Source organism: Rhincodon typus, chromosome 25 (genome assembly GCF_021869965.1).
Source record: "Rhincodon typus isolate 14 chromosome 25, sRhiTyp1.1, whole genome shotgun sequence".
In the NCBI taxonomy this organism is placed as follows: Eukaryota; Metazoa; Chordata; class Chondrichthyes; order Orectolobiformes; family Rhincodontidae; genus Rhincodon; species Rhincodon typus.
Window position 1 is genome coordinate 11,715,256 of NC_063356.1, and position 21,642 is coordinate 11,736,897.

Below are 21,642 nucleotides of genomic sequence, written 5' to 3' on the forward strand. Positions count from 1 at the left end.
GAGGGGCTGAATGGCATACTCCAGCTACTGTTTCTTATGATAGTTCCATAGATCATAAAATTATGGATCCAACAAAGATGAGTTTAAAAACAAGCAGCACAGGAAAACAAGATTCCATATGCACTAATATAAAACACAGAACTGTGGATGCTGGGAATCTGAAACAGAAATTGCCAAGTCTGGTGGAAAGCAGAGTTAATGTTTCAAATACAGTGACCCTTCTTGGGTTAAGAAGCCAAAGAGGGTCACTGAACTCAAAATGTTAACTGTGCTTTCTCTCCACAAATGCTGCCAGCCCTGTTGAGTCTCTCCAGCAATTGCCGTTTCTGTTCCAAAATGTGCCTCCTGCATCATATATTCAACAATTGGTATCCTTTTACTTCACAGAATAAAACAGCAATATAACCAGGTTTCAAATATGTCTTTAATTATGCAATAAATTTAATACTGTTCTGGCAAAAATAAAACATAGTGTTGTGAAGCCACAAGAATGGCATTGAAGAATTTTCCTGACTCAAAGGGCCTCAATCTGCCCCTTATAATTCATGTATAAATGATTTTTAAATATAGGCCTTCATTGTGACTACCCTGAATAATTATATAAATATTACTGTGAAACTATCATTAAAATTTTTTCATTAAACATAATTCCACAAACTGCATCACCTGTGAAAGGTGTTGGATAATGTTATTTACCACGCAGATAAATCCAGTAGGAACATTCTCTAAGGCAGATGACAATATCCATACATATTCATTTTGATGTATATGTTGATTCAATACAGTTGTAATTTGTAGGTATTAGCATACCTTGTAATGGTCTTTTCAACTCTTTTCTAATATTTGTTGCTATGTCTCTTGGATCATCATTGTAGTAGTTGCTGATGCAGTTCCAAAAGAGACAATATTTGTCCAGTACATGTGCTTCCTTTCTACCATTCACATTTACAGGCGAATGTAAATGTGTAACCTTCTCTACCCAGCATCAGCCACACATTAACATTTCCAGCTCAGGGCTACTGTGTCGTATCAGGAACTGGTAACCCTAGCTAATTCTTTTCTCTCTTTCCAATCCCCACCACCCACCTCCATCACGTTCTCCCTACCTTTCCGAGTCTAAGCACAATAAACCAATTCATCTCAGACCAGAGGATAAACCCTGTTTCACACATTGAGTCATTGAGATGTTTCACAATTCTTATTCCTTATATTAGTTACGCTAATCACACCCATCGATAAAAGTCTGCAAAGTTAAGACATGTTGTCCCAATCTCCAACAACGTTGAGAGGTAAATATGTGTGGTTGAATTTTAGTTGGATTTTGAGTGAATGTTATGGGAATATTTGCAACATAAGTTAGAGAAAGCAGTCCGTGCCAATCCAGGAACTTTCTACAGGTCACAAGAGGGAATGCGGGAAGATGGTAGACTGCTTAGATCAGAGTTCTGCAGTAGTCGGAAATAGAACTTCACAATTTCTTCATAGTTCTTTACTGATATTCTTTCATTCACGCCATGTACCCTAAAGAGATAGAGAGATGAAGAAAAAAAGTGCTAATTTAAAGAATTATCCATTGCTTGTGAGCATGACTGTATAAGTTATTGTGTAAGGGCCACTCAGCTCCTGACTTCATTACATGGGATCAAGGAACCTTGCCAAAACTTGAGTCAATGGGAATCAAGGAGAAATCTCTCCATTGGCTGGAGTCATACCTGGCCCAAAGGAAGGTAGTTGTGTTTGTTGGGGGCCAATCATTTCAGCTCCAGGATCTTTCTGCAGGAGTTCCTCAGGGGAGTGTAGTAGATCCAACCATTTTTAGCTGTTTTATCAATGACCTTCCCTCCATCATAAGGACCACAGATGTTTGCTGATGACTGCATAATATTCACTACCATTTGTGACACCTCAGATACTGAAGCAGTCCATGCTCATAAAGCAGCAAGAGCTGGACAATATTCAGGTTCGGTTCAGTAAGTGATAAATTCATGATACACAAGGACTTAGAAATGATAATCTTAAAGATAAGACAATCAAATCACTGCCTCTTGATATTCAATGGTGTCACCATCACTGAATCTCTCGCTGTCAACATCCTATTACCACTGACTAAAAACTGAACTGGACTCACCATTTAAATACAGTGGCTGCCAGATCAGCCTCAAGGACGCCAATTCGGAATAACTATCCAGGGCCCCTGCTCTGGATCACCGAGTGTTGATCCCTGTTTAAACTCAGTCTGGATGGACATTGGGTGCGTAGATGTCCAACAGGTCAAATAGTCCATTGAAAACACAAGTGGCTCATTCATTTGTTTAGTACCTGTGGATCATAGCTCAGCAAAATAAAAACAAAACTGCTTCAAGAAGGGAAAGGGGATGAACATGGCAGGGAAATGTATTTAATGTCACTGGGCTCAAGAACCAAAAATGTGAGAGTGGTATTTTAAACCCTTCAAATAATAAGAATGACACAGCTGGTGTGCTAAGGTGAGCTAAGATAGCACATAACAAGTTAAGGTGGCAGGCTAGAAAGACCAACAATCTGCTTCTGAATCAGACTCCCTAATGTCTTTCCATCATCTCCAATAACATGCCAGAAGCTCAACACCAACCAGGACACAGCAACCTGTTTAACTGGCACTGTATTCACTGCCTTAAACATTCATGCCATTCACTACTAATGCACAGTGGCAGCAACGTGTACCATCTACAAGATGCACTGCAGCAACTCAACAAGGCTCCTTAGACAATACCCTCCAATCACATGGTCTCTACCACATATAAAGACAAGGGCAGCAGGTACAGGGGAATATCATCACCTGCAAGTTTCCTTCCAAGCTACACGCCACCTTGACTTGAAAATTTATCGCTATTTCTTCATTGTTGCTGGGTCAAAATCCTGGAACTTCTTCCCTCATAGCACTGTGGGTGTACCTCCACTAAACAGACTGCAGCAGTTCAAGAAAGCAGCTCACCACTACCTTCCCAAGGCCAGTTAGGGGTGGGCAATAAATGCTGGCCCAGCCAGCAACACTCATATCCATGAATGAATAAAAATAGTGCATTTAGATATAAACAACCAATTGGAAATATCGAGATAGTTAAGTATTGAGCAAGAATAGAAAGTCACTGGAGAACTCAAGGTTTTAAAGTGCAGTTGCATGGAAGCAGTAGAAAGAGTTCATAATGTTGTACAGAAAGTCCTTGGAAAGAAAGCACACTATACATCAAATCAATCTGTCCTGTACCCTTGTACAAAGTTAGCAAATTATTCACTGCTGTAATTATAATGAATCAGGGCTAACAGTGTATTGATTATTCTCAGAGTGACCAAACCACTTGCTGGGCTATCACATTTACTGTACCAGCCTTCTTCAATATAAGGCAATGACCAAGAATTACTAGCTAGACTTGGAGCTCTAAAACAGAAGGGTTGAAAGTTGATTACTATCGTTGAGATGACTTCTTACCGAGTTACGTCTTCTTGCTTCAATATCATTGGAATAAATCTGTAGAGTTCCTTGGTCAGTTTCTGGTAGTGCCTGGTATCTGTATTTGCAATGCACAAACCTAATAGAAGTTAAGAAAATAATTAGCAAGTACCAGGCTGTGTTTCTCTTAAGATTCTTGGCCTTCACTGTTTGAACAACAAAAAATTAACATCACTTCTGCACTGGACATTGATTCTTACCCATTTGTTAAAAGTAAGCCACATTTGAAAATTTCAGTACTTTTTTTTAAGTAAGGTGATCAACCAGATATATTAATGCTGTGTGCTAGATAGACTACTAACTTCCATTGATCTTTCCAATCTACTTTGCCAGGAGATTGATGGATCTCCAGAAAACCAGTGTTCATGGCCAAAAGACCCCTTATCTCAAAAAGGTTTCCACCACATGACTGTCAAAGATTAGACAAACCTTGTGGAAATCCATAATCGTGAACTGTATGTGTATTTTCACAAACACTCAATTTGATATCATGCCAGAAACTGGTTAAAAAAATCCAACACTGTCATGAGAGAATGTGCAGCAGCATAAATAGAAAATGGTTGACAGAGGGAAAGAGTTAGTGTGAAGCTTGAGTTAGACTATGACTGGGTATGGCATATCCTAAGGTTCTGTGCTACTCATGGTATGCACAGATGATCCCATCTTGCTCATAATGATGGTACAAAGGCAGTGGAAAGGACTGTCAAAGATTTCAGGAAGACATTTGGGCTGGTTGGTAGCCAGATGGTAGATGCAACTGAACGTGGATGAATGTAATGTAACATATTTTAGGATGATAAACGAGGACAGGAAACCCTTGCAGTGTGTTGTTCACTTAAAAGTAGAAAAGTATTTGCATTTGTTGGGTGTTTTGCTGAAGAATAAGGGGGAAATAATTGGCACCGAGCCCCATGAGTGTATGTTTGTAGAGTTGATCAAAAATGTCGTCAAAGAAATTAGTTGTATGGACAGCTTTGAAGAAGGAAAGGGATGGGAAGACATTCAGGGAGGAGTTCCAGAATCTGAAGATTTGTCCTTAAAAATATCTGGTGAGACTTTGATTACATTTAAGGCAGAAGGAAAAAGATTTTTGATGAACAAAAGGGTAAAAGGTTATCAAGGCTAAGGCGAAGTGTGGAAATCAGGTCAGCTATGATCTTATTGAATGGCAATGCAGGCTCAAATGGCCTAATCCTGTCCCTAATTCATAGGTCTTGATTTGATTTGAACTGATTTGATTTATTGTCACGTGTACCAAAGTACAGTGAAAAGCTTTGTTTACAAGTGGTACAGGCAGATCGTAGTAAGTCAGGACATACAAATCATAGGGTGAAAAAAACTTGCACAGAGTAAGGCATACAGGTTAGACTACACAGGATGTGCGTGAAGCAAGATCACCACAAACAAGATCAACATTATTTGAAATTAGACAGTTCATCCATCAGTCTAATAACAGCAGGGAAGAAGCTGTTCTTGAACCTGTTGGTACGTGTGTTCAAGCTTCTGTATCTTCTGCCCAATGGAAGAGGTTGCAGGAGAGCATTACCGTGGTGGGATGGGTTTTTGATGATGTTGACAGCCTTTCCTTGGCAACGAGATGTGTAAATGGACTCCACGGATCAGAGGTTGGCGTTGGCTTCTGTGATGGTCTGGGCTGTGCACACAACCTTCTGTAGTTTCTTACGGTCCTGGGCAGTGCAGTTGCCGTACCAGGCTGTTATGCACCTGGACAGTATGCTTTCTGTGGTGCATCTGTAAAAGTTGGTGAGAGTCCTTATGGACATGCCGAATTTCCTAAGCCGCCTGCGAAAGAAGAGGCATTGTTGTGCCTTCTTGACCGTCACCTTTTGTATGTACGTGGCCACCAATGAGGTGAATGTATTGGAGACTTAGAAATCCCGACAGTGAAGATAGAGACCATCTCGTCAATCAAGTATACACTGACGCTCCAAACAGCATCCCACCCAGACCCACACACATCCACCATCGCTAATCCACCTAAGCCTACACATCCCTGGACACTACGAGGAAATTTAGCATGGCCAATCCACCTACCTGCACATCTTTGGATTATGGGAGGAAACCGGCGCACCCGAAGAAAACTCATGCCGACACAGAGAGAACGTGCAAACTCCACACAGACAGCCGCCTGAGGGTGGAATAAAACCTGGGTCCCTGGTGCTGTGAGGCAGCAGTGCTAACCACTGAGCCACTGTGCCACCTGCCTGACTTAAGGTTGAGGAATTAGGGAGAGTTCAAGAGGAGTTGCATTGAGCTTGTTAACCTCTGGCAAACCGACAAATATTTTGTCACAGAGGCTCACATAGACTTAGCTCCAGTTTTTTCCAGACCAGTTTGATGTTTTGATCAAACTGGGCCTCAGGTATCGTTCTGCCGTTTTTTACACTTGCTGGTAATTTGTGAGCTACATTTCCACAATAATGAAAGACTATGATGCATCAAACCAGACTTTAAAGGTAATTGAGTCACAAATCCTGATGGCAGTCCATCATGAAATTTCGAGGATTTCTGGATGTTTTATCAGGAGATGGAGAAGCTGCAGGACAATCTCTCTCTGTGTGATTCCAGACATTATAATTACTTTAATCTAAATGTGGTGGTAAACATTGAGTTCAGGAATTTCTTTTACCTGGAGCAACAGCTACTTCAGGGAAAATGTTTTGAATGGTCCCTTTGATAACTTGATAGCCGAATGAAGTATCATCGTAAGAACTCATTGGGAGCGAGGGATAGTGCTGCAGAACTTCAATCTTCACTCGTTCATCAGAAATAATATGCTGAATTTGCTGGAGAAGCTGGAAAGAAAATATATTTAATGTATATTAACTGATGGAGCTCTCTGCTTCAGAAGGTGAAGGGAATGGGGTCATTTTTAAGACAGAGGTAGATAGATTTTTGTTAAACTAGAGAGTCAAAAGGTTATCGAAGTTAGATGGGAATGTGGAATTTGAAACACAAACATAGCAGCATGACCTTATTATTGAATCCCTGTTGCATTGTGATACCTCATTCAATGGTGTGTTCTCTTTTCTGTGTGTAAGCCTGACCAGCAAATATCAGTAAGACCATATAGGGGAGGATGCATTACAACTGAGACTGATCAATTGGAATTAATGGATGTCGATCATAACGGGAACCAATCTGCAGATTGGAAGGTCCTATAGGGAATAATGATGACTGCCTAGTTCCTACATTTTGGTGATTATTGGTTGAGGGATAAATGTTGGCTAAGACAATGGGGGAACTCTTCTGCTCTTCAAATAGTGGCACACATTCACAATCAGAAAGTTGGAAGGGACACAGTTTAATGTTCCATCCAGAAACAGTACCTCTGACTGTGCAGCACGTCTTCACTTTGACACCACAGTGTTAGTCTTGGCTTGACACTCATGCACATGGAGGGAATTTTTAACCCACAACCTTCTGAATCAGAGGCAAATGGGCCATCACTGAGTCAAGTTAACATGTGGGTGGATACATGGCTGCAATGGAAAAATGTTACCATTCATTCATTTGTTTTTTGATGCTCTGTAGATGACAGTGAACCACATCCACAAAGAGACACCAGGGTCTATAAGGAAACCATTACTGCAGAACATTACAAAATGGGAGTTGAATTCTCCTGAGAGTCTCCATAAGACCTAGGAGCGGAAGTAGACATTCAGCCCATTGAGTCAGCTCTACCATTCACTGAGATCATAGCTGATTTGATAGTCCTCAGCTCCACTTTCCTGTCTTTTCTCCACAACCTTTAATTCCCTTACTGATAAAACTATAAGAAAAAAGGCTTAACGTATTGGAATCAGGAGCAAATCAATTTAACCCCTCAAGCCTACTCCACACCATCACCCCAGGTGGGACTTGAACCCATAATCCCTGGCTTTGGAGGTCAGAGTTCTAGTGGCAGCCAACCCCTAACCCTAGACCGTACACAATTCTGGCCAAATGTTGGTGAAAGGATTTTGAGAAAATTCACCAAAGAACACTGCAAGATTATTTCCAAAGATATAGGATGTGTGTGTTAACATCAGTTACAGTTAGTAAGAATTGCTTCCAAATAAAATAAGGAGTCGTTGGATCTTAATCACGTCATCGGAAGGAGACTTAAATCAAATGCCCACACACACTGTGAAGCAGAGGGTGAATTTGGAGAAGGTGGCGATGCGTTAAGTAGCAGCTTGGATGCACCATGTCCAATTAAGAACAGTGGGCAGGCTCCAGAGGCTTGAAGGTCAATAGGTGGTCCTCCTGCACTCAGGGGTTGGCCGCCCCATCGTCAGAGATGGAACTGCTGAGGTAGGTAGGAGAAAGAGGTGTCTCATGATGGAGGTGCTCTCTGAAGTGATTTCACAAACGTGTTGGCCAGGCCATCATCATAGATTGATGGCAATGGTGGATGTGTGGTCGTGACAAGTGCAGGGAGTGAGCAGTGTTCTGTAGTGCCGCCCCTCCTTCCAAGATCTGCCGACTCCATCCACTGGCTGTATTTCAACTGTAGTGGGTAAAATTCCAAATGGTGTGTTCAGGGTGGTCTTGCGGCTGCACGATGGCTCAGTGGTTAGACCTGCTGCCTCACAGCACCCGAGACCAGGGTTCAATTCCACCCTCGGGTGGCTGTGTGGAGTTTGTATGTTCTCCCTGTGTCTGAGCGGGTTTCCCAAGATGCACAGGTTAGGTGGATTGGCCATGGGAAACGTGAGGTTATAGGGTAGGGTGAAATGCTGTTCAGAGGGTTGGTGTGGAGTTGATGGGCCAAATGGCCTGGTTGCATACTGTAGAGATTCTATGCTTAATAAATCCTTTTCTTTGTTGGCTTTCTATTGCATCCAAGCAGATAGCTGTTATACCCACCTCCCTCAACACATTCCTACATCTCCCCTGATCTTGGCTCGACATAGGCAGAACCAGAACTGGACACCAGCACATAGGTCAGTGATATTTCATCACCAGCCAATCTGGCTCCAAGATCTTTTACTAATCAACCTGTTCAGAGATGTTAAGACATGCCTCTGGAGCAGGTGGGATTTGAATCGGGGCTCCTAGCTGAGAATTAGCGGTGCTACCCCTGTGCCACAAGAGTCCCTCAATCTGCTGTTAGTTCCACCTCTGCAACCAGATGATAATTAAGACTGGAGTTTGCGTTTAGAATCATTCCCAATTCATATTCCGAATACCTGATCCAGAGTGTGGACTGGATGGAGCCGGAAGTTCACAGTTGCCCTCGCGAAAGGAGCTATCACATTAGCCTGAACAGAAAAGAACAAGAACAACATTGACATAGAATACACAATGAAATTGCAGCAACTCTTCACTGACTATACACACAAGGCAATGCAAACTCTGGGACATGCAAAACAAGATTTGTTCCAACCTGTGACTTATTTTGGATCGTGAAGTCACTGTAGTCCCAGTGGACCATTGGGCTGCTTTTCATCAGAAAGAGTTGACTGGTGGTGGTTTAACCTGAGGTACACCATGACTTAGGCGAGGGAAGGGGTTGAACAGTCCTGGTAACCTCAGCCAGCGTAGGAATTGAACCTGTGCTGTTGGCATCACTCTACATTAGAAACCAGCCACCCAACCAACTGAGCTAACTGCACTAAATAGGACAGTGTAAGTGAGTGAAAATAACATTATTGCTCTGGTGGTCAGGAGTTGAAGCCTATTTGTCCCACACTGACACTGTTGCTTACGCAGTTGGTTAAACAGTCAGACTGAGAGTCAGTTTCACTGTAGTTGCTGGGACATGCTCTTCAGCAGGTGTGTATAATGGGATACAAAACTGCCTCATGTAAACAGAAATTGCTAAATTCCTAACTAACTGTTTGTGTCCCTATGATGCTGAAAATCTTTCCCTTTCAAACATTGATCCAATTCCCTTTTGAAAAGTATGATTGAATCTGGCAGTGTAATCCAGATCATAACTAATCAGGGTAGAAAACAATTTTCCCTCATGGTCCCTTTTGTTCTTTTGCCAATGGTTTTAAATCAGTGTTTCTCTGGTTCATGATCCTTTTACCAATGAATATAGTTTCTCCCTATCTACTCTGTCCACACCCTCTCAATATTTTGAACACTTTCTGAAGTATTCCCCTAACTTTCACCTCTGCAAGGACAGCACCCTCAGCTTCTCCAGTCTATGTAACTTAAGATCCCATCCCTGGAAATGTTCTCCAATCTTTTTGCATGTGCTCTGAAGACGTACATCCTTTCTAATCTGCTGTGTCCAGAAGTAGACACAATATTCCTGTGTTTTTAATGAAGAGCCGCAATCAGTGAGGCTAAAAAGTGAACAAGGATGAGACAGAAATTTTACTTTCACTCATTTGCAGGATGCAGGTACCACTGGCAATGATTTCTTGCCTATCCCTAATTTCCTAGAGGGCAGTTAAGAGTCAACTACGCTACTGTAGTTCTGAGTCATTTGTAGGTCAGAACAGGTAAAGGACACTAGTGCACCAGACCAGATTTTACAACAGTTATAGAGTCATACAGTGCAGAAAAAGGTCTCATTTAGCTAACTTTTAATAAATGCAAATTTCATCATCTGCTGTGGTGGGACTTGAACCTTTATCCCCAAAACATTAACCTGGGTTTACTGGTATACTATTCCAGTGACATTACCACTGCACTATTACCAGAGAAAAACCATATGAAAAAGCAAGATGAAAGGGGGCCAAATGAGAGACAAATTGAAAAAGAGGGAGAGACACACACACAAAGAGAAAGCACAAGAGTGAAAGAAAGTGCTGACATAAATTTAGCGTGTTGACTCAAAGCTGATGACAGCTGCATGTTTGAACAAATCCCTTTATGGAAGCCCAAAACAACAGAAAGATCAGCAGGTGGAGTATTGTCACTCACCTATGACACACCAAAGCTTATCTATCAGCCTGGTTTTGAAACAAGTCTTTATTTAAACAGCTTGCAATATTGTTGGTTGGATGAATGGTAATTAATTGGGTATCTCAATCTGATCTTGCTGCACTGCTGCTTGCTTCAAATCCAGGAGAGGCTTTAGATTCAGGGATGCAAATTGCTCATAGATTTTCTCATTTCTGTAAACAAAAATTTCTAGGCTAACAATGCTGGTGATTGGGATCTCCTACAGAACATTATGTTCCCCTGATGCCAATGGTTACATTTCACATTGTTAGCAAATGTTTCCGAAAACATTCAACACATATCTGTTTGCAATACTGAACTTAGCAGTGACTCAAAGGGATTAAAAATGTAGGAGGAGGAACAGTTATTGAGTCAGTGTTCTTCCTGTAAGTTAAGAGAAGATACCAATCTCACCTTAATTTTTTAAATACTAATTTTATCACTATCGGGGTAAATTAAAATCTCTTCTAAGATCGTCAAATCTCTAGAACTGTACCACAGTCTTATATCTTCAAAGGCAAACTACAGATGCTGCAAAACCAATATACGTGCAGAATATGCTGGAAATACTGACCTAATTTGTATTTGTATTTTCTGTCTCTGCTTTTGAACACTGCAGTAATCAATCCTGGACAGTAATTAAAACAAAATGCATTCTCGACTATTCATCCAGAATGGAAAGAGGCCATTCAGCCTATCAAGTCTGCACCGACCCTCTGAAAAGCATCCCACCATATCCCCATGACCCCCTATTTACCATGGCTAACCTACCTATCTTTGGACTGGGGGAGGAAGTGGAGCACCCAGTGGAAACCCACAGGGAGAATGTGCAAACTCCACACAGACTGGAACTGAACTCAGGTCCCTCGTGCTGTGAGGCAGCAGTTCGAACCACTGTGCCACCATGCCACCCTATTCTGTGGGTCTATAGAGAGAGGAGATTCTGTCCCCATGCTGGAAAACAGGAGCCTTTATTAATATCATATACTTATGTGGGTAGAGAGAGCATTCATAGAACACTGCAGGCTTAACCCTGGGTCCCAGGGCGTCTCCACCTCTACAGGCATCACTGAGGATGTAGATACTTCCTAATCTATCCGTTCAGAGATGTCATTATGCATTTCTGGAATAGATGAGACTTGAAGCCAGGCCCCCTGGCTCAGAGGTAGGGACACTACCATCACCAATGATGTATGGTTTTCATTAGCTATTATCCTGCAGGGGGCTCACACAATGAAGATAGAAACATAGCATATAGCAGCAGGAGTAGGCTATTTGGCTCTTCAAGGCTGCTCTGCCATTCAACATGAGCATGGCTGATCATTCACCTCAGTATCCTGTTCCTACTTTCCTCCCATATCTTTTGATTCCTTTAGCTTTAAGAGCTACATCAAACTCCTCCTTGAAAACATTAAATCACTTTCTGTGACAGAGATTTGCACAGACTCACCACTCCCTGGGTGAAGAAATTCCTCCTCATCTCAGTCCTAAAAGGGACTACTCCCTGGTCATTGAGAACGTCCTTCCTGCATCTACCCTGTCTAATCCTGTTAGAATTTTATAGACTTCTATGAGAAGTCACCTCATTCTTCTAAATTCTTGTGATTATAGTCCTAACCGTTCCATTATCTCCCCGAATATCAGTCCCAGGGATCAGTCTGGTAAACCTTTGGCAGCATTCCCTCTATAGTCAGAACATCCTTCCACAGATAAGGAGATAATCTACATGCATTTCTCTAGGTGTGGTCTCACTAAGGCCCTGTATAATTGCAGTAAGACATCCCAGTTCCTGTACTCAAATCCCTTTGCTACAAAGGCCTATATACCATTTGTCTTTTTCAGTGCCTGCTGCACCTTGCCTACTTTTAGTAACCGGTGCACGAGGACACACAGGTCATATTGCAGCTCTCCCTTTCCCAGTCTTTTCTTCTCCTTTATTGATGGCTATTGCACATCCCTAATTGCCCATCCCAGACAGCAGTTAAGAGCCAACCACATTGCTGTGGGTCTGGAGTCACATGTACACCAGAACAGGTAAGGATGGCAGTTTCCTTCCCTAAAGGACATTAGTGAACCAGATGGGTTTTTCGGACAATCGGCAATGATTGACCAATCATGGTCTTAATTCCAGATTTTTATTGAATTCAAATTCTGCCATCTGCTGTGGCGGGATTTGAACCGGGTCCCAGAAATGTTACCTGATAATGGATTCATGGTCATCATTAGACTCTTAATTCCAGATATTTAAAAAAAAAACAAATTCAAATTCCACAATCTGTCATGGCAGGCTTTGAGCCCAGAACATTATCTGGGTCTTGGGATTAACAGGCTAGTGATAATACCACTAGGCCATCACCACCCCAGTCTATTGTCACTTCGATAATAATCCACTTGCCTACTTTTGCTACTAAAATGCATAATCTCACATTTATCCACATTACACTCCATCTGCTGTGTATTTGCCCACTAACTTATCCAAATAACACTGAAGGCTCTCTGCATCATCCTCACAGCTCACCTTGCCACACAACTAGGCATACTCTGAGAACTACATCTGACTTCCAACTGAATTCTGTCAGGCCTGTCTTTGGCGACCCTCCTACGCAAACAGCTACAGACTGTGTCATTAATTTAATCTGACACTTGCCCTCAGGTTTGCAAACTTTCCTGTCAGGGTATGGTTTCCTGTTGGAGTTGGGTGGGAGGGGGTTGGGGGTGCAGAGTTCAGTGACCCAAGGTTGACTGTCAGCTTAGTCTCCTCATACCTGACACAACTGGCAGGAGAAGCCTGCAGGGGGAAGACAAGGACCCGACGTAACAGTCGACATGGCAACAGTAAAAGTAAAGCCTTGAATAAAAAGAAAATGGACTTTCCTTTTCAATCCCCAGTTGTCGTGCAGATTTTCAGGTCTGCCCCACCATTCAGTAAAATCATGGCTGATCTACCTAAAGCTTCAGCTCTTCTTTCATGCCAGTTCCTGTTGGGATGTGAGTTTTCAATGGTAAAACTAGCAGTCAGGGTCAATGGAGATAGAAAAAAATGCCTTGAAGTTAGTCGGTGGTGCTACATTGATCAGGCTTTAAATTATTTTATTCCTACTTCTTGTATGAGGGATGGGATCTCCCTTCAGACAGGAACCAGTCCAACTCTCCTTTGAAGATACACAGTGACAACACTCACCAGATTATTCATGGAATTAAGTAGGAGGCCAGGGTTCAAGTCCCACTTGCTCCAGAGGTGTGGAACAACATTGCTGAACCAGTTGATTAGAAAAATAGATTAAATAAACTCCAGGGGAGTTACCCATACTGTATCCTATAAATTTCACTGATAGGTTTATTGAGCAGTTTGCATTTCATCCCCTACATTATGTTTGCAGGAATTTATCCAGGACAAGCAAGCTCATGAGAATCTGTAAGGCTGTAATTGACAATGATCTCAACCAGATTAATGATTAAAAGTCTAGGTTTGCCCAGGGTGCTCATGTGTGGGTATCTGGTGTGTGAAAGTGATTGATCGATGGGGTGGATGTTCCACTTGCTCTTTCTTGGCCATTAAGAGAATCATGGGACATGGGAAAAGGGTAGGAATGTGGAGTCAAGGTAGACGATGTCACCTGATCTGAATTCCATTCACCTTGTAAACATTCACTGCCTCCATCATTGGAGTCAGTGGCAGAGGCCCATGCCAGCTATGGGGGGCTTGCAGTGCAGCAACTCATCAAGCTCCTTTAACAATACATTCCAAAGCTAGGCCTCAGAAGTGCAAGCAAAGGCTACAGGATACCATCATCTGTTCGTTCTCCTCCAAGTCACATATTAGCCTGGTTTGGAAATATATCACTGTTTCTTCACTGTCACTGTGCCAGGAACTTGGACATCCCTTCCTAGCAGGACTGTGGGTGTATCAACACCACCAGATGGACTGCAGTGGTTCAAGAAGGCACTCATTTCTACCTTCTCAGGGCACTTAGCAATGGGCAGTAACTGCTGGCTTTACCATTGAAAACTCACATCCCAGTAGGAACTGGCATGAAAGAAGAGCTGAAGCCTCAGGTAGATCAGCCACAATTTTACTGAATGGTGGGGCAGACTTGAAAGGCCGAATGGCCTCTTGCTATTTATTATGTTATTATTTATTACAAGGATAGGTCACAAACAATGTTCGCTGTAAGCTGCATGGCTGCACTGGGAAGCTCCATGCTTGATGATCGTTGCTGATGAATAGTCTCCACTCCTAGAAGTTTTTGCCACACACAGAAGATAGGGCATGGTGCCAAATATCTTGGCGTATTTTCAGGATCAGAATTGTTTGCATTGGTTAGGAGCACTGTCTATTTTTGATCATGGAAACTGCCTGGAAGAGAGGGTGGGGAGGTGGAAGGCACCTAGTCATACAGAGCCTGGTGGCCTTTATTGTAATTATTGCTAAATGGGCTACAGGTGGACCAACAACAACTTCTCAATAGTGACAAGTGGGCAATAATGCTGGCCTATCCAGTGACGCCCACATCCCGCGAACAAATAAATAAATAAAATCGATTGACACTAAATGTCTCATCTTCCCCTGTCCCCAGGATTGCTGGATGCCATGGGCAAACTGGTGTCCTTTCAAACAAATGTTGCAATTGGAAACTTGGAATTACAATAAACCTTTGTGCAATGGTGTGAATGATTATCCAGTCAAAAACGCTTGCATTGGATAATGCCGGATGTGGCGTTGGTGGAGGAGGAGTATGGGAGTGGAAAGTGAATTCCAGACAGTTTGAATCAAACTTAACCTGGGGAATTGTCAAAATCTGGGCTGCTATGTGGCCAAAGGTGCAAGGTTCCAGTAGGTACCAAGTTTTTTGGGAAACATACTCCAACCCATTGAGCAATGGGTGAGAGATGCAAATCAATTCAAATCTTCAAAATGACATCAAATTTAGAAATTGTTCTGCGGACAGTCAATATGTTACAAATACCCACCCACTGATAATAATAACTTGATGTGGAGAGAAAACAGGAATGTGGCACTGGGATAGAGGATCAGCCATGATCATACTGAATGCTGGAGCAGATGCTACGGGTCCAATGGCCTACTCTTGCACCACATTTCTGCGCGCTATCAAATCTCACCATCTTTTTCTGCTCTCAACGGATATTTCTTAAATAATTTATTGCAGTTCGCTCAAATCCTCTGGTCATTATAGTTGAGAGTTGGCAAATTCTTCAGAAAAATCAAAATCATCTTAAATGACTGATTTGACTCATGATAACACTTGCTCTTTAAAGCTGCATTATAAAGGAAGATGACGGCCGAATGGTATTATTGCTGGACTGTTAATCCAGAGACCCAAGTTCAAATCCCACCATGGCAGATGACAGAATTTGAATTCAATAAAAATCTGGAATTAAGAGTCTGATGATGACCACGGTTGGTCAATCGTTGCCAATTGTTGGAAAAACCCATCTGGTTCAGTAATGTCCTTCAGGGAAGGAAACTGCCATCCTTACGTGGTCTGGCCTACATATGATTCCAGACCAATAGCAATGGTTGACTCTTAACTGCCCTCTGGGATGGGTAATTGATGTTGGCGGAGCCAGTGATGCCCAAATCCCATGAATGAATAAAAAGAATCCTACTTGGGGATGGGTGTGGTAATGTCAATGGGCTATTAACCTAGAGGTCCCCAAGCCTAATGTTCTGGGAGCATGGGTTCAAATCCCACTAGGGTAGCTGGTGAACTTGAGTTACATTAGTAAATCTGCTACTGAAAGCTAATCTTAGTAACATTGATCATGAAACTATCATTTGTTGACTGTTATTTTCTGAAGAAGAGCCTTTGGACTCAAACCATTAACTGTTTCTCTTTCCACAAATGCTGCCTAATTGGGGTCACTCATTCTTTTCAGGGAAGGGAACCTGTCATCTTGCTTCAGAGATTTGTAGAATCCCTACAGTGTGGGAGCAGGCCATTCAGCCCATCATGTCCACACTGACCCTCCAAAGAGCAGCCCACCCAGACCCGGGCCACTACCCTATCCCTGGCCATTCCACCTAACGTGCACATCTTGGACTGTGGGAGGAAACTGGAGCATCCAGAGAAAACCCACACCAACACAGAGAGAATGTGCAAACGACACAGACAGTCGTCCAAGGGTGGGATTGATCTTGGGTCGCTGGCACTGTGAGGCAGAACTACGAATCACTGAATCACCATGCTGCTCTGGCATGCAAATGGCCCCAGACCCACAGCAATGTGGTTTACTCTTAATTGCCCTCTGAAATGGTCTAGTGACTCAGGTTGGGGGCAGGTACGTTGGGAAATGAATGCTGGTCTTGCCAGTTATATTCACATCCCACACTTTAAAAAAGATGACAAAAGCCAAACACAGTTGAGAACAAGTATGATAAAATACTGAAGTACACTTTTCAAAAGAAAGCTCCTACCTTGTGAAATTAAATTGTTAATTTTTTTTTTTACCTTAATCCCAGCATGAAACTCTGTAACTGCAGTGGTGGTACGGACAATAGTGTTTGTACTTTGTTTCTTCTCCATCATTCTGGTACATGGAGGAATAAAGAGAAAAAGGGTTTATTTATAGCTTTTTGTTTCACGTGCTTCAGCTGTCCCAATTTAACAGGAAAAGGCATTCTGCAGGATGTTCTGTGGCACCTCATAGGAATGTAAAAGATTGTAACATGGTTAAATTATTCAACCCCTTGAGTATGTTCTGACGTTTAATAAGATCATGTCTCAACTTTTATACCAGCTCCACTTTACTGTTTTATCCTCATTCCCCTTGATTCCCTTAATATCCAAACACTAATCCTCCCTGTATTGAAATTGTCCAACCACCGATCATCCCATGGTTGTCTGGAGTAAAATACTCCAGAGAATTCCAAACATGTGCAACTTTCCGGCTTGTACGTTTTTATGATCACAGGTCAGGACATGGTGATGCGGCCACAATCAAATTGATTTATTCGGAGCATATAAAATTCCTGAGGGATTTTGACAGGGCGGATGTTTTGGGAGAAGCTTGAACATAGGGGCCACTGTTTAAAAATAATTTAAGACAGATGTTGATAATTTGTTTTGTTGCGAATCTTTGGATCTCTCTTCTTCAGAAGGTGATGGGAACAGTCTTTGAGTACTTTTAGGGCCAAGGTAGTTATAGAGTATTGACCAGCAAAAGGGGTGAAAGCTTTTTGGAGGCTGTGGTATGTGGAATTTGGAATATAAATCAGCTTAGTGTGATCTAATTGAATGGTGGAGCAGGCATGAAGGGCCTAGTGGCCTACATTTCCTTCCAATCCCAATGTTCTAATGCATGCTTCGAGTGAAGAAATTTGTCCTCAGCAAGACACCTCATCCATGGGGCAACTAGGCTCCCTTGGAATCCTACACATTTCAGTGGAATGTTTCTAAGCACCAGAACTATCGGCTCATTCTACTCAACATCTCTTCAGAGGACAACCCTCTCATCCCAGAATCTTAGCAAAAATCCCTTCAGGGGCATCTGCCTCCCACGTGACCATGAGCCTCCTATCAGAAGCGGCAGTAGCATCAGAACAACACTCACATCCCAGTCCAAGGCTCACACAATCTGTCAACCTGGATGTTTGTCACTGTTCCTTTATTGCTATTGGACTAACCTCTTGGAACTCACCATTGTTTAAATGGTGATATTTTGGGAAATGCAGATGTACAAAGGGATCTGGGTGTTCTTGTACGCCAGACAATGATTAGTGAGTTTACAGATGATACAAAGATTGGGCTAGCTGCAGATAGTGAGGAGGATTGTCAGAGCTTACAGCAGGATATTGAGAGGCTGGAGACTTTGGTAGAGAACTGGCAGATGGAATTTAATCCAGATAAATATGAGGTGATATATTTTGGAAGGTCTAATGCAGGAGGGCAGTGTACAGTAAATGACTGAACCCTTAGAAGTATTAATATACAGAGAGATTTCAGAGTTCCCTGAAACAGGCAGCACAAGTAGATAAGGTGGTTTCATTTTTTGGGGCATAAAGTGTAAAAAATTGACAAGTCATGTTGCAGTTGTATAGCCATGATGTGGAGGTGCTGGTGCTAAACTAGGGTGAGCAAAGTCAGAAGTTACATGACACCAGCTCATAGTCCAACAGGTTTATTTGAAATCACAAGCTTTCGGTGTGCAGCAGAGATTCACTGGGCTGGCAGGACTGGCATTTGAGGGAAGATGGGTTCATGTGGGCCTGTTTAGAAGAGTGAGAATGGATTTGTTTGAAATGTATAAAATTCTAACAGGGCTGCACAGATGCAGAGGGGATATTTTCCCTGGTTGGGAAGTCTACAGCAGGGGGCACAGTCTCAGGATGCAGAGTAGGTCATTTAGGACTGAGATGAGGAAACATTTCTTCACTCAACAGGGTGGTCAATGTGTTGAATTTTCTCCCACAGAAAGCTATGGAAGCCAGATCGCTGAGATATTTAAGAAAGAGATTGATATCAAAGGCATCAATGGTTATAGAGAGAAAGGGGAAAATGGGGTTGAGAAAGCCATGATCATGATGAATAATGGAGCAGGCTCAAAGTGCTGAATGACCTACTCCAGCTCCTAATTTCTGTTATTTTTCCAGCAACAACGATTGCAGGGGTTCAAATTGCTGGCTGGGGAGATGATTAAAGTTTCAACGTCAAGGTGGGAAATCCACTTGTGGTCAGGTGGCCAGCAGCAGAAATGGCTACAAGACTAGTTAAGAGCTACAATCAAGCATGCTGGGAACTTTGGTCAAGCTAGTTTATCCTCTGACCTGGGTTAAAACTGCAGTCAGGACATGTTGGGACCTGTCCTGTAAGCTGTGACCTGCAGTTTCCTGTGTTGACCGAAGAAAAGAGGTGTTATAGTGATTTGACTGGTACCATTATCACTTTGTATGGAGAACAGTAGTGACTGCTTGTAACTCTGGGAGTTGTTTCCTAGTTAACTCCATTGGCTGGGATCGAACATTGTGATCAGGTTTCAGTCAATTTATTGGCTGAGTGCCAGAAAAGTTTCTGGAAGGTTGAGCACGCTTTGGGACAAAGTTAATTTTCCTTCGCGACCACTCGAGACCCATATTCGTGATATAGGTGTCCTGAAATGACGGCGAGAGAGATAAAGAACCATGAGGCAAAAATCTACAGTGGGAGCAAAAGTTGTCCTGCTTCACTTGAATCGGGGTGGTATTTGTTTCAAGCCAAACTTTTAGGGTTAGAGTTATATGTGAATCAAATTAAAGCAACGTTGAATGAAGTGAGTTGAAGTTAGATGAAGAAAGAAGTAAATATTGCAACCAATACATTTTGTATTGATACCTGTAGAGTTAAACAAAGCATTTGTGTTTAATTAAATTCCGAATCGACTCCCTGTCTTTTGTCTGTCACATATGGGAAGAACACCCAGGAGAAGGTTGAAGTACTCTTTTGGGTAACACACTGATTGGTTTCTGCTATCGCAGTGCAGGTGGCTACGATACCACCAGGAAGAAGCTCGCTTTGTGGGTGATGGTCTGACCTGGAAAGGCTCTGTATCCAGAAACTCATTAATCATTTGAACAAGATCAATTGATGGATTCAAGAGGGCACTGGATGATTTGCCTAAAAATAACGAATAAGGAAGGGTATGGGGTGAAAAAGCAGGAAATTGGCGTTGTAATGAGCTAGTGCTCATTGGGTTGAATGGCCTCCTTCTGCACCAGAACAATTCTATGATAAACTTTCAACAGAACCAGCACTGTTAGATCGTGATTATGATGGCTTTCAGTTTGTCCCATCCACAAAGGACTGAATCATTGGAAAACAGAATAGTAAAACATTGAAAGAAATTGATTTATTATCAGTGAGGCTTGTTATAAACTTTGAAACAGTGAGGGAACACTTCCCTGTTTTTCATTGCTCCAATCTTGATGGCTTGGCCTTTAGTTAGCCCCCAAGCATCTATAGTTCACACTTTAAACTTCGCCATCTCCCAACCTCTCTCTCCTTTTCGATCCTTCTTTAAAATCTAATGCTTTAACTGAGCTTTGGGTCACCCGTCTTAATATCTGTTTATGTGTTTCTGTTAAAGATTTCTTGATGTGCTCCTGCAGAGTGGCTCTTGCAACATTAATGCAAGTACTGTTTCAGGGCTGTGTGTGTATCTGTCTGCGTGTATTTGTCTATGCCTGTGTGTATCTATCTGTGTCTGTGTCCTTGTATGTGACTCCAAAGTTGCAAAACAGTGCGGTTTGCAATTTTTTTGAAGTTAACTGTCAAGACAAAAACATATAAAAGGCACTCAAATTCATGCAAATGGAATAGATTAATAAGTAGAAATTTAACAGCATTTTTGATGCAGGTAGTGGAAATATATGAGAAAAGAATAGAAGCTTGTGTTGATAGGGTTAGATAGCATTGTTCAAAGGGACACTGTTGTGAAGTGTAAAACTGACCGTGAATCGATAGTCATAATGTTTAAAAGACATTTAGATAAGTACATGAATAAGAAATGTTTGCAGGGATATGGGCTAAGCGTAGGCAGGTGGGACTAGTTTAGTTTGGGATTGTGGTCAGCATGGACCATTTGGACTGAAGGGTCTGTTTCTGTGCTGTATGAATTTATGACAGAGCCAATTGGCTGATTATTGCTTTCCTTCTTTGCGCTGCTCCCATTTTGTTTGGGATGGTTGATCACCTTTCTCAGTCTCTTCCTGTCAACCACTCATTCCTTTCTCAATCCCACAGCATTCAAATCTCTCACCACTGCATCCTTTCATTACTCTGGTCTTCCTCTTCTAACTACTTGGCCACCCATCTCCATCACTTGACATACTACATGTCCTCTCTCTTTCTCTCTCTCTCTCTCTCTCCCCCCTCCCCGTAGCAGGTGACTATAACCATTTCAACCTCTCCTCAGACACTTCATTCAATGCTCCCACAATTTACATTGACCTCCTGAGTTGCAGGTTCCTGGTTTTGTCTTTTCTCAAAACTCCACACATTCCCCATCTTGGAGTCTGAATTGCATCGTTTTCCAGTTGCTGTTTGTACACATCTTCTTGAAATTGCTCCTGTTTCTGCGCTACAGAGCAAGGCCTGTTTCTCCATTGTACACTTTGGGCAAATAATCTGGTCATCCCTGCCTTCAGACTTTTTTAATGGACATTTTTTGATACATATTTGGAGCAGGTGGGATTTAGATCCAGACCTCCTAGCTTAGAGACAGGAACACTGCCACTGCACCACAAGACCCTA

At 42.3% G+C, this 21,642-nt stretch overlaps 1 protein-coding gene across 1 annotated transcript in view; it reads right to left on the minus strand.

Moving 5' to 3' along the window:
- Window positions 1-406: 406 nt before the first annotated feature.
- Window positions 407-21,642, minus strand: part of pm20d1.1 (peptidase M20 domain containing 1, tandem duplicate 1) — a 64,914-nt gene continuing 43,678 nt past the window's right edge. The window contains exons 8-12 of the mRNA XM_048611931.1: window positions 16,867-16,945; window positions 8,686-8,757; window positions 6,141-6,306; window positions 3,470-3,569; window positions 407-1,521 (exon numbers count right to left, since the gene is read on the minus strand). Of these exons, the coding sequence (XP_048467888.1) occupies window positions 1,392-1,521; window positions 3,470-3,569; window positions 6,141-6,306; window positions 8,686-8,757; window positions 16,867-16,945 (547 nt within the window). The 3' untranslated portion in view covers window positions 407-1,391. The remainder of the gene's footprint in view (window positions 1,522-3,469; window positions 3,570-6,140; window positions 6,307-8,685; window positions 8,758-16,866; window positions 16,946-21,642) is intronic.